The sequence below is a fragment of the Colius striatus genome, chromosome 15, assembly GCF_028858725.1.
Source record: "Colius striatus isolate bColStr4 chromosome 15, bColStr4.1.hap1, whole genome shotgun sequence".
NCBI lineage: Eukaryota > Metazoa > Chordata > Aves > Coliiformes > Coliidae > Colius > Colius striatus.
In genome coordinates, this window is record NC_084773.1 from 1084754 (window position 1) to 1096903 (window position 12150).

At 42.6% G+C, this 12150-nt stretch overlaps 1 protein-coding gene across 1 annotated transcript in view; it reads left to right on the plus strand.

Moving 5' to 3' along the window:
• SLC6A11 (solute carrier family 6 member 11) overlaps nucleotides 1–11885 on the plus strand; it is a 121712-nt gene extending 109827 nt beyond the window's left edge. Inside the window, exons 10-14 of the mRNA XM_062008171.1 lie at nucleotides 868–1005; nucleotides 6685–6787; nucleotides 7649–7749; nucleotides 9044–9214; nucleotides 11733–11885. Coding sequence (XP_061864155.1) covers nucleotides 868–1005; nucleotides 6685–6787; nucleotides 7649–7749; nucleotides 9044–9214; nucleotides 11733–11885 — 666 coding nt within the window. The remainder of the gene's footprint in view (nucleotides 1–867; nucleotides 1006–6684; nucleotides 6788–7648; nucleotides 7750–9043; nucleotides 9215–11732) is intronic.
• The last annotated feature ends 265 nt before the right edge of the window (nucleotides 11886–12150 follow it).

The window sequence follows — 12150 nt, forward strand, 5'->3', positions numbered from 1 at the left end:
ATGCAGCTCAGCTCATGGCAGGCTTTGGTTCAGAAAGGTTATGATTGCATATGGGAGAATAAAGCTCTTCAGTACCTATTTTGCATGACTTTTCCAATCATTACATTTGGCATTTTAGTAACTGCTCTTTTTTGTGATCTATCCATATCCAAATTTTTAAATCTTTTTAAAAAACAAACATTTCCTGGATTTTACCCTGGACTGTTCCAGTGAAGCAGATTTCATATTGGCTATGCTTGGGCATTAATTTTACTGCCTATTTTGGAAACCTTGCACCACAGCCCTGAGTCAGAAGCCCAGGCCTCTGCTTGCTGCTGACTTTTAAAGTTAGTAAGAATATTCCTTCCCTCCTTCATTGGATGTACTTAGCTTGGGCACTTCACAGCTTTGTTGAATTCCTCTCTTCTGCAAAATGGAGAGAATTTCTCCCAAATCCCTGCAGTTCATTTGGCAGTGCTTGAATGAGCATAGCACTGCATATCATTCCTTTGAGTGACAGAAGTGCAGGATGCTCAGGGCGAAGTTCTGCTGCCACCCTATGAACTGTTTGTACATTGTTTAAGTCTCATTCAAGCCACATTTGAAAGATTTAATTTTTATCTAATCCATCTGCTACAAGGCACATCCATTCTGAGACAATGATTGTGGATTCAGCTGTGTGGATTTGGTGGTGATCTGGAAATCCATCGCTTTGGGCTCTTTAATTCTGCAATAACGTTCCTCTCAGCTTGAGCTTCTGCTTATAGAATGTCCTCAGGGATGAATCTGAGGAGAGAGGAGGATATTTGAAGTGTTCTGTAGCAGATCCAAACCCCAACAGTGGATGAGGCACGTGTCTCATTTGTACTTTCCTGTCCTTTGTTCTAGTTTGTGTGTGTGGAAAGCATCGTGACAGCCGTTGTAGATATGTACCCAAAGGTTTTCCGGAGGGGCTACAGAAGAGAGCTCTTGATTCTTGGCCTTTCCATTGTGTCATACTTCATTGGCCTAATCATGTTAACTGAGGTAAGATAAGCCTTGTACTACTACAGGGGGAAAAAAAAGAAAGGTGTTTCTGTTTATAATCACAACAGATGAAATGCACAAACATTTGCTGTAGACAAATTTCACTGTCAGGAATATGACTAGAAAATACTTGAGAGACTCTTCTCGACTGCTCTGTAGCATTGGAAATGTGAAATGTATCTCAGTTTTTCAGCTGAGTTCAGGAAATATTTCAGTAGACAAGGAAATTCCATCTGCTTTGCACCAGCCAACCAGGTACACTGGTTGTGGTTTCTGCTTCCATACTCTGGGCAGACCAGTTTGAAAATAACTATGAATTATGTTTGATACCCAGCCTGGTGATGGACTCTGGGACCCTTTGGTACTTTGTAAGGGGTATTCTGGCTGCTCAGTGCTGCCTTACACAGAGAGTTGTGTCAACCATCTTCCTCTCCTTCACATTATTCTCCCAAGACAGGAAAAAGTGAGGCAGAGTCCATACTCTGCCCATATTCTTCTGCTTGCTGGGCCATTAGAGCCTCCCTGTAGCAAGAAGCGAGGCAAAGAAAGAAGTTTCATATCTGAGGAGCTGTAGAATTAAATGTGTAAGGAATGTTTCTCTGAGGGAGCCTGGCTGTGCAAACCATAAAGAGCCACATATCTCTCCTGTGCAGCAACCTTAGGCAGGATCTCCCAGTGACACAGTCTCCCAGGACTTCATGAACTCACCTGGGGTCACTGACATTCCCTCTAGAGACCCACAGTACCTGGAGCATGTGCTTTGAAACTGAGCAAATTTCACACCAAAAGGATGTTAGGCAATTGTGAGCATGTTATCCTGTTGTGCTCTGTGTGAAGGCTTTCACAACAGATAGAATAAATCAAATAGTCAGAATATATCAGCTTTAGATACACTTTAAAGGAAAGAATAACTAAAGATGAGAAGGAAAGTGGAGACTAGGACATAATGAAACTTTTTTTTAGAGACAGTTTGTGTGAGACTGATAAGTTACATTCCTCTGATAAGAGGTGTGACACTGAATGAAACAAATGCAGTTCAGCAGGTTTATACACTTCAGTGAAGACAATCAAAATTCACCACAAGAAAAAGTAGTAATTTTATGCAAAAGAAAACAGCTTGTACAAGTAACTGGACAAGGAGGAGATGATGGCCGCTGATGTTAAAAGCAATTTTTGGTGGAGTTACACAGTCAGGACTTGATAGCAACTTAATCCAGTACCTGTAGGTGACTTGCTACGAAAACAAGTCACATATCACAGAATCACAGAATGCTAAGGGCTGGAAGGGACCTGGAAAGCTCATCCAGTGCAACCCCCCTGCCAGAGCAGCACCACCTAGAGCAGGGCACACAGGAACTTGTCGAGGTGGTTTGAATGTCTCTGGAAAAGGAGCTTCCACAGCCCATCTGGGCAGCTCCTTGCAGTGCTCCCTCACCTCAACAGGGAAAAAGTTTCTCTTTATGTTTCTTTGGAATCACTTATGTTCCAGTTTGTACTTATTGGCCCTCGTCCTATCATTGAACATCATTGAGAACAGTCTGGCTTCATCCTCCTGGCATCTTGGGGACATCAAGAGTGTATCCAGCAGGTAGAGGGAGGTTCTGCTACCCCTCTCCTCTGCCCTGATCACGTCTCATCTGAAGTACTGTGTCCAGTTCTGGGCTCCCCAGCTCAAAAGGGACAGGGAACTGCTGGAGAGAGGCCAGCACAGGGCCACCAAGATGATCAGGGGACTGGAGCATCTTCCTTCTGAGGAAAGGCTGTGGGACCTGGGGCTGTTTAGTCTGGAGGAGACTGAGGGGGGAGCTCATTAATACTTACAAATATTTAAAAGGTGGATGTCAGGAGGATGGGACAGCACTTTTTTTTTTTTCTGTAGTGTCCAATGATAGGACAAGGGGCAATGGACAAAAGCTGGAACACAAAAAGTTCCACTTAAGGAAAAACTTCTTTACTGTGAGGGTGACGGACACAGGCTGCCCAGGGAGGGTGTGGAGTCTCCTTCTCTGGAGGTTTTCCAAACCCACCTGGACATGTTCCTGTGTGACCTGATCCAACTGGACCTGCTTGAGCACGGGAGTTGGACTGGATGATCTTTTGAGGTCCCTTCTAACCAAAACGATGATAATATCAGCAAGGGTGTATCATTACTGCCTGTAGGCACATCAGCCATGTAGCAGTGGCTACAAATGTGAACTGTTTGTGTAAAAAATAAATGGCACCTGCTCCCTCATGACCAGTCCAAGGTGTTTAGACTGATCACAAATAATGAGGCTGAAAACCAATAAAGATTTCTCTCCATCAGATAGTGGTGTTCTTGGAGTTTTTCTAATAAAATAGTTCTGGCTTTAAACTGGAATTCAGATTGTCAATTGGTTTAGGGAAGCTTTGACACAGCTTCCTGTGAGAACAGACATCAACACTGGTTGAATAAGAATTCCTTCCAGATATTTGTCCTTGTAAGCTGAGCATTGAAGCAGAGAAACCTTACAGGGACCAATTTGTCTGTAATGCTTCTTACCCTCAGTGAGGTAAATGACCTTTCCTATGTAGGTGGGGGGGAGTCTTGGAATAATTCCACACTGAGAGGTATTTTATCTAGAAAAGAAATACAAGCATGAAAAGAAATACAAGCATGAGGAGCTGAAGAGAAAGCACATTCTTCAAAATGACAGGAATACCCTTACAGGACTTTTGTGGGACTGTTTTCCTTACACTGTATTGCCTTGGTTGATTTATCTCTAATTCTCCAGTTTGCTGGACCTGATAGTGAGTGAGTTCTCCGTAGCAAAGCTTGTGAGATTTTGGGGAGCAGTCAGCTGACAGAGCTGGCTAAAAGCAATGTAGCTAATTGCCAAAAGAAGCATCTGCATTAAGAGGAGAGGAAAAAGAAATTACTTAATTACAGATTTTTTACTTCAACATTGTTATAGTGGGCTGACATTCCCCATTGCTTCTACTGTAACTTTTTGCTCAACAGAAAGCTCAAAGGACAGAGAAACCCCTTTTTCTCAGTATTGCTAGAGACCTAAGTTATTACTGAGAGATGTCACTTATTTCCATCATGGATCAGGCAATCTCAGCAGCTGTGATCCCATACAGAAAGGACACACTGAGGGAGAATGCCTTGCTCCATCCTTCAGTAAGATGTCAAAGCATTATGCATGAGTGAGATTTCCAAGGGTAAATATATATCTCAACTCTGTCCTTAACTTCTCTGGCATTTATAAACATATATTCCCAGATTTTCTTTCAGACTTTGGATGAAGGAACTGAGGCACTGTCAGCAAGTTTGCTGCTGATACTGAAGTGGGGGCAGTGGCTGCCACCCCAGAGGCTGTGCTGCCATCCAACGAGAGCTGGACAGGCTGGAGGGTTGGGCAAACAGAAATCTAATGAAATTCAACCAGGGCAAGTGTTGAGTCTTGCAGCTGGGAAAGAACAACCCCATGGGCCAGTACAGGCTGGGAAATGAACTGTTAGAGTCGTGTAGGGGAAAGGGACCTGGGGGTACTGTGGGCAGCAGGATGAGCCTGAGCCAGCAATGTGCCCTCGTGGCCAAGAAGGCCAATGGCATCCTGGGGTGGGTTAGAAGGGCTGTGGGTAGTAGGTCAGAGAGGTTCTCCTCCCCCTCTCCTCTGCCCTCGTGAGATCATATCTGGTCCCCTCAGTTGCAGAAGGACAGGGAGCTGCTGGAGAGAGTTCAATGCAGGGCCACAAAGGTGATGGAGTGGAGCATCTCCCTTGTGATGAAAGGCTGAGGGAGCTGGGGCTCTTCAGCTTGGAGCAGAGGAGATTGAAGAGTGACCTCATGAATGTTTACAAATAGGTAAAGGCTGAATGTCAGGAGGTTGGAGCCAGGCTGTTCTCAGTGATAGGACAGTGACAGGACAAGGGGCAATGGGTACAAGCTGGAACAGAAGAGGTTCCAAAGAAACATAAAGAGAAACTCGTTCCCTGTTGAGGTGAGGGAGCGCTGGCAGGGGCTGCCCAGATGGGCTGTGGAGGCTCCTTGTCTGGAGACATTCCAACCCAGCTGGATGAGTTCCTGTGTGCCCTGCTCTAGGTGGTCCTGCTCTGGCAGGGGGGTAGGATGATCTTTCAAGGTCCCTTCCAGCCCTTGAGATTCTGTGATTCTGAGATTATTCAGAAAAGGTATTTTACCTTACAGGTAAACTTTCTCCTTCAGGTCATTCCCTAACAGCATTAGTTTTGCCAAAACAGCATTAGCTTTGCCAAGTGCTTGCTTGGACACCCACCCAGTTTTATATACAATAACTTTGAAATATTCTTATGTTCCATAGGATTTAGAATTTCAAGTCTAGAGAGTCCATCTTAACTCATCTTCACTGAGTTAATGCAGAGTAAAACAGGGGGAAAACCTAGGTATAGTTTTTATTTATCTTGCTTCACGTTATTAGGGTTCTCTTCCATTTGAAGAAAATGATCTGAGCTGTAACAGATGAAATGTACTTCCAAATAGCATCACATTTCAACTGAAGAGATGATCTCAAGCTCCCGTTTCCTTCACATAGCTTTCTGCAAAGAGGAAAGTCTTGGGATTCCTTTATATTAACAATGATCTTTTGTGAATCTCCTCCTCATTATTGTTTCAATATTGAACATGTATGTGACAGATAATTAAGTATCTTGCCTAGAAAGTAGCGTAATATTATTCACATAATCACATTAGGTTATCCATAATGTTATTAATTGAACTCCCCTCACCTTGCCTGGAGGCAGAGGAAGCCAGTCAGCTCCCTGAACAGTTCTGGCTGTTGTAAGCAAGAGAAAAAGCACAGGAAAAGAGGAAAAGGATTATGTGACAACTGAAACAGCTGAGTCACAGTCAAAGTGTAAGTGAGGGTGTCTCAGTTAAAAGCACACTTACCTTTTTCATATTGTCTTCTCACGTGGCACCACTGGATACAGAGCATCCCAGATGGCTGATGGCACAGTGTGTGGCTGCTGTGCTAACTCAGGACAGCGCCTGCTTTTGGTTCCTCTCTGGAAGTGCAGATGTTGCCACTTTAAAGTCATCTGCAAAACAATTTTTAACTTGTCAGGAAAACATTTTTCCAAAGCTGGCTGTGGGTTAGGATGATTTTTATTTCCCTTTCTTTTTGGTCAAGAAATAATGATTCATGTAAGCAATGTGGCTTAAAGGTTGTGAGCTACGTTCAGATGTTGTAGGTCAGTTTACTCCTTTGAAGAGTGATTCTAATAGCTTCAGATTCTCCCTTCTTTCCCCACATTTTAACTAATTCTTTAAATATTAACAGCACAGACATAAAACCAAGACCCTGCATCTTCATGTGCAATGATCTAAAGTTTGATGTGGTAACAGAAGAAGCTGAAAAAGAAGAGTAGAGACGGGAGAGCACTTTGGAAACGAGTCAAATGTAGTTCTCTCAGCTCCAGGACTTACTACCTTAAGGCAAAAGCACAGCATTCAACTGGCACAGGAAGTAATCTTTAGTGCTATGGAAGAAAAAAAGATGTCACAATTACAAACCAAGGAAAACTGTACATTCTTTGTTTAAGAAGGATCCAGCTTTAGTGGGAAGATTGCCAGGGAACCAACAGATTGACCATGTAATTAAAGCCATATTTGCAATGAAATATTCCTCCTCATGCTAACACAGTATTTTTTTGCCTTCTCCTGTTTTTGTCTTTCAGGGTGGGATGTATGTCTTTCAGCTCTTTGACTCTTATGCAGCTAGTGGCATGTGCCTTCTTTTCGTTGCCATATTTGAATGTGTCTGCATAGGCTGGGTTTACGGTGAGTTGCTGAAGAACTGCTGTGGTTTTGAGTTCTCCTGATAGTTCTCTATTGGTGTAAAAACAATGGAGTCAGACCCTCCACATTCCCATGCCCTAACAAAAATCAGGAATGCCCTTTTTTGCCATAATAACATGGATAGTGGAATAGATTTACTTATTTTTCCTCCTTGGTCCTTGTCAGGACTGAACCCCTCCTTCCATCCCCAAGGAAGTCCTTAGCTGCCTTAGACAGCACAGGTGCCAATAAGTCTTTCTTATCTCACAAAGTGTCTGTGTGGGGCATGTTCCCTTCCACTTGACACTTGGGATCAATCCAGGGAAGCTGGAGTTCACGCCTCATTAACACAGCAGGGCCATAGCAGTGTCCCTGGCTCTGCTGTTTGTATCTGTCACTAAAGTCAGGAGAAAACCACCAGGGTGCTGGGTACATTCATGATTACACCCTCAAGCATTTTATGCACATGAAGGAGTGACAATTTTCTTCTGTAAAACAACATATGAAGCTCAGCTCACACGTGTCCCAGCCATGCAGGGATTCACACGTGAGCTGTAGTGTGTGTATCCTCATTCACTGGGCTTGCTCAGACTGTGAGTGACCAGAAGCCATTTCTGTTTGACAGCTAGCCCACTCCTATGCTTTGTGTTGGTCAGTAGGCAGTAGGCAGTTGTAGCAGTAGGCAGCAATCTCTGCCAGCCTCTGGAGCAGAGGGCAGAGATGTGTTAGGGAACAAGACAGCAGCTTTGCTCTTTGCAGCTCTGCCAGAACCAACGTTTGTCTCTACTGTTTTAACCACTGACCTATACAACCTCTCACACATACACTCTACATCTACTTTCTGTTTGGGATTCTTTTGGACAGGCAGCAATCGCTTTTATGACAACATTGAAGATATGATTGGGTACAAACCACTGTCACTGATTAAATGGTGCTGGATGGTCTTAACTCCAGGTATTTGCGCAGTAAGTACAGAGTATCCAAACGACTGGGTTTAGACATGAACAGGGCCTTTGGTGAGTGTTTTTAGAGTTCTACTGCTAATAATAACCCACAACTGCTGGGAAAAAGGCCTGTTGATTTGCAGCATATGTTTTCATTAAAAACACTCTGTAGCACCTGCAAAAACTGTTAAATAGTCTGTGAATTGTGAGACATCTTATTATATAAAATCATAGGAAGAAAATAAACTCAGGGCTGTAAATGGAGATTTTTTTCACTTCATTGCTTATGTCTACCTGACATAACTCAAGGTCTTCCAGACTTGTACTGGTTATCTTGCAGCCTCCCATTTCTTCTCTCTCTTTATGTGAGTAGTCATTTTTCAGAGAGGACAGGATGTTTTTACTTCTAGCAGAAGTACTAGAAGAGGCTGAGAGCAGGTCCCGTATGCCTGAAGTGGAAGGAATTTGCTTCCCCAGAAGCTAACAGTACTGGTGATAACTCTGTCGGTCTGCTGTGGCCAGGGATAAAGTTACAAAAGGAAGATGATCAAGTTGCCTATAAATTTGATTCACAAGTATATGAGGATTAGATACAGAAACCTTTTGGTTGGCCACTGTGTATATGAGAGCAGCTGCCAAACCACAGATGCTGGGGCTCCTGGAGAGCCACGTTGCCTTGAGCTCTGCCAATTCATTTGCAAAGTTGACTCATTTTCACCAACCCCAAAATGAACCTGGTACCACTTGCTCTTGCACACTCTTCTCACCACTTTGGGGAGAAGTACACGGCAATGTTTCTATACTGCATACCTTTCATAACATTTCCAACTGCTCGATTAGACACCTGTCGAGTTCAGACAGATCTATTTGAGCTCTCATGAGGATGAAAGAGTTGGCTTGCAGAACTCCAGACAGTGGATTAAGGCACCTTTGAAAATTTTGTCTTTCCTTTTCTCATGGTGGCAGGTTGGAGAGAACACAGCTTGTGTTTCTTAATCACAGCTGGTTCACGGTAGCAAAACTTAATCTTTCCTGCCCAGGTACTGTTTGTCATCAAAGTGCAGGTTTTATTGTCATCAAGAGGTAAATAGGGTTTAAACATGAAAGGTTGTTCGTTTCTGTGGAAGCTACTGAGATACGTTATTTAAGCTGTAGAGAAAAGAAGACTTTGGTGGTTTGTGTTTTCCTTGACTGAACAGCTTCCCTCTGCTTTCTGTGTGCATGAAGATTGACTTTGCCTAAGCAGCAACCATCTTCTCCTTACAGAGGCAGTGTCTTTTTCCAAATACTACTAATGCATTTCTGTTTATTTCAGGGAATCTTCATCTTTTTCCTGGTGAAATACAAGCCTTTGAAATACAATAATGTGTATATATACCCTGACTGGGGCTATGGCATAGGGTGGATGATGGCACTCTCCTCCATGATCTGTATCCCTTTGTGGATCTGCATTAAACTGTGGAAGACAGAAGGCACTTTCATGGAGGTAAGATATATTTTCAGATCAATTATACTAAAGAAAGAAGTGGGAAGGGAGCATGAATCCTTCACCTTCATGAAGCTAAGCACAGTTTAATCAAACCAGCAATGCCATGTACCTTTGGCAGCTTGGAGTAGGCCTCACAGACACTGGTGGAAAGAGATGTCTGAATTTTCTCTATTTTCTTCTGAATTTCTCTCTGTTTCTGCCTTTTTTGCCTTTACTGACCTCAGCCTGTGGTAAACTAACCAGTACCATCACTTTAAGGTGCTCTGTTCCTGCTCAATTACTAGCTTAAAATGTCTGTAACATCAGCTAAATCCCTCAAGAAGGTTTGTACCAGCCATTCAATAGTCAGCTGCCTCCTTTCTATGGTTTTGGTAGCTATGTTTGTGCTGCCAGGACTTTTCTCCAGGTGCTGGGTAGCAAACACTCACATAGGTTTACTGGGCAGGTTTCCTGATTAGAGTTCTCTAAGTGAGAAAAACAGGCAAAAGAAAATACTCAGTGCAACTTACTAACATTTGGTATCAGGTTCTCTCAGGTCCAGGCTGAGATTAACATTGTTAAATCTCAAATGTAATGTCCAAAGAAAGATGGTAGAGACTGTTATAATGGACAAACCTTATTCAGCTGGTTGAGATTTCTCATAGTCCAGGAAAGTCTGCTTCTGTCATCTGAAGCTCCTTAGACTAGTACTTTAGTCTCTGTACTAGTACTGTAGTACTGTAGACTAGACTACTGACTTTTACTAGTCAGTAAAAGTAGGTATCCCAGTGTGTTGCCCAATGTTTTGCCAAATGATGGGGGGCAGCTGAAAGGACACAGACATCAATAAAAACATTAATCTTAGTTTAATGACCACTTTAAAAATGATACAGAAAATAAGATAAAGCATTCAATCACAACAATAAGCTATGTAACTCTCTTAAGCAGAAACAAGCATAAGTGAGGTAGTGCAGCTAAACATTACCACAGGGGAATAACCATAGTGATTAAGAAAGACACATCAACAACTGCCCTAATATGTGACCATCATTCAGATCTGCAGTCACTGGGGAGCCCTGGTTGCAGCAAGGAGCAGGAGAGCTTGTCCCAGCAACTGGGAGCTCCTACACTGTGCCTCTACTCATAGGGGAGATCTCCAAAGTCCTGAATAAACAATACATAACTTCATTGGCAGAATATCTGGCTTCATCCTCCGTTGAGATATCACCTGAAACTTTCCCAAGGCTTCAGGAGGAACCACGGGAATTTCCTTATATTCTGGGTTTTTTCTTCATGTAACTTTTAACCGAGGCTGATCATCTTTTGGACTGGATGATCTCTAAAGGTCCCTTCCAACCCCTACCATTCTATGATCCAGTTTCCCAGCCTTGAACACAGCATCTGTACACATAGGAACAGATACATCAAAGCAATAAATAGGTTCTCATGGACATTCTAACTATGCCCTTCACTAATACTTAGGGACTTTATTCTCATCAACAATTGTATTCCATCCAAGCTACTTCTTTGGCTAATAACCATGCATATTTCATTAATGCAACAGTTAACAGTAAAGAAACTACTGTCTGTAAGATTGTAGCAAGTGCAATTATGGAGGCTTAATCTGGAGGCCAACTATTATTTGAAGCCTGTTTCCCAGACCCTGGCATATCACCAAATATTGCCACTCCCTATCTTAATAGAGAAGAGATTTTATTCAGTCCCTTTCATACTTTCTCAGTCTGATATTTGCCAGAATCATACCTATGTGAAGAGTAAACCAGTAGGAATGTCTGTGTCTAGGGTGCCTGAGGATGATTGACTTGTCTCACAGTGTATAGAATCACAGAATGGTGGGGTTGGAAGGGACCTTTAGAGATCATCTGGTCCAACCTCCCTGCAGAAGCAGGGTCACCTAGATCAGGTCACACAGGAACGTGTCCAGGCGGGTCTTGAAGCCCTCCAAGGAAGGAGCCTCCACAACCCCTCTGGGCAGCCTGTGCCAGGGCTCCCTCACTCAAACACTGACAGAGTTTTTTCTTATGTTTAAGTGGAACTTTTTGTGTTCCAGCTTCATCCCATCACCCCTTGTCCTGTGACTGGATACAACAAAGTGATGCTTCAACCTCCTCATGTTACTGCTGTAGAAGAGAAAGCTCTCAGTTGAATGCACATATTTTCTTTCATTCATTGTTGTAGCTTAACACACTTCATCAGACTCTCATTTATTCTCTTTTTTCAGTGTATATTCTTTGACTCTACCATTAGGAACAACATGTCCCCAAATAAGAGACCCTAACAGAGCATTGTGCTGTGTTTGTTCATGGAAGAAAACTTGAGATCAGCATGGAAAGTCACTTTAACTTTGTCTTTGCCTTCATCCTCCAGCCTTTGTTCTGGTGTGGTTTGTAAAGAACTGTGTGGCACTGTAACAGGGAAACGAGAGGCAAAGGGGGGCTTATAGCCAACCTGTGTAACAATTGTGTGTCTTTGACCAGGGAAAAGGTAATGATTTCCAATTTCTCAAATTCTCTAGAAATTCAGGAAGTTGATTACACCTAGCTCAGACCTGAAAATGAGAGGGAAACTTGGAGGAGGAGCCTACATTGCAGCAATAAACGACTGTGACGCCAAACTGAAAGGAGATGGCACCATTTCCACCATTACAGAAAAGGAGACACATTTCTGAAAGAACTGTCTTTTGGGTTTTTTTTTTGCTTGTTTTATTTGTTTTTTTATAAATAAATAAATAAATTCACTTAATTATAGAAGCTTGTTTTGCACAAACTTTTATTAACCAGTTAATTTCGAAGTGAATATTGTATACTTGTTTAAAAGTGATTTTTTTAAATTACTATATAAGTAATGGTTATGTAAAAGAGAAAGAAACAGTATTATATGGTACCTTAGTGATGACTCCTTGTAATATAGTGACTTCAGTCCATGTTTTTTTA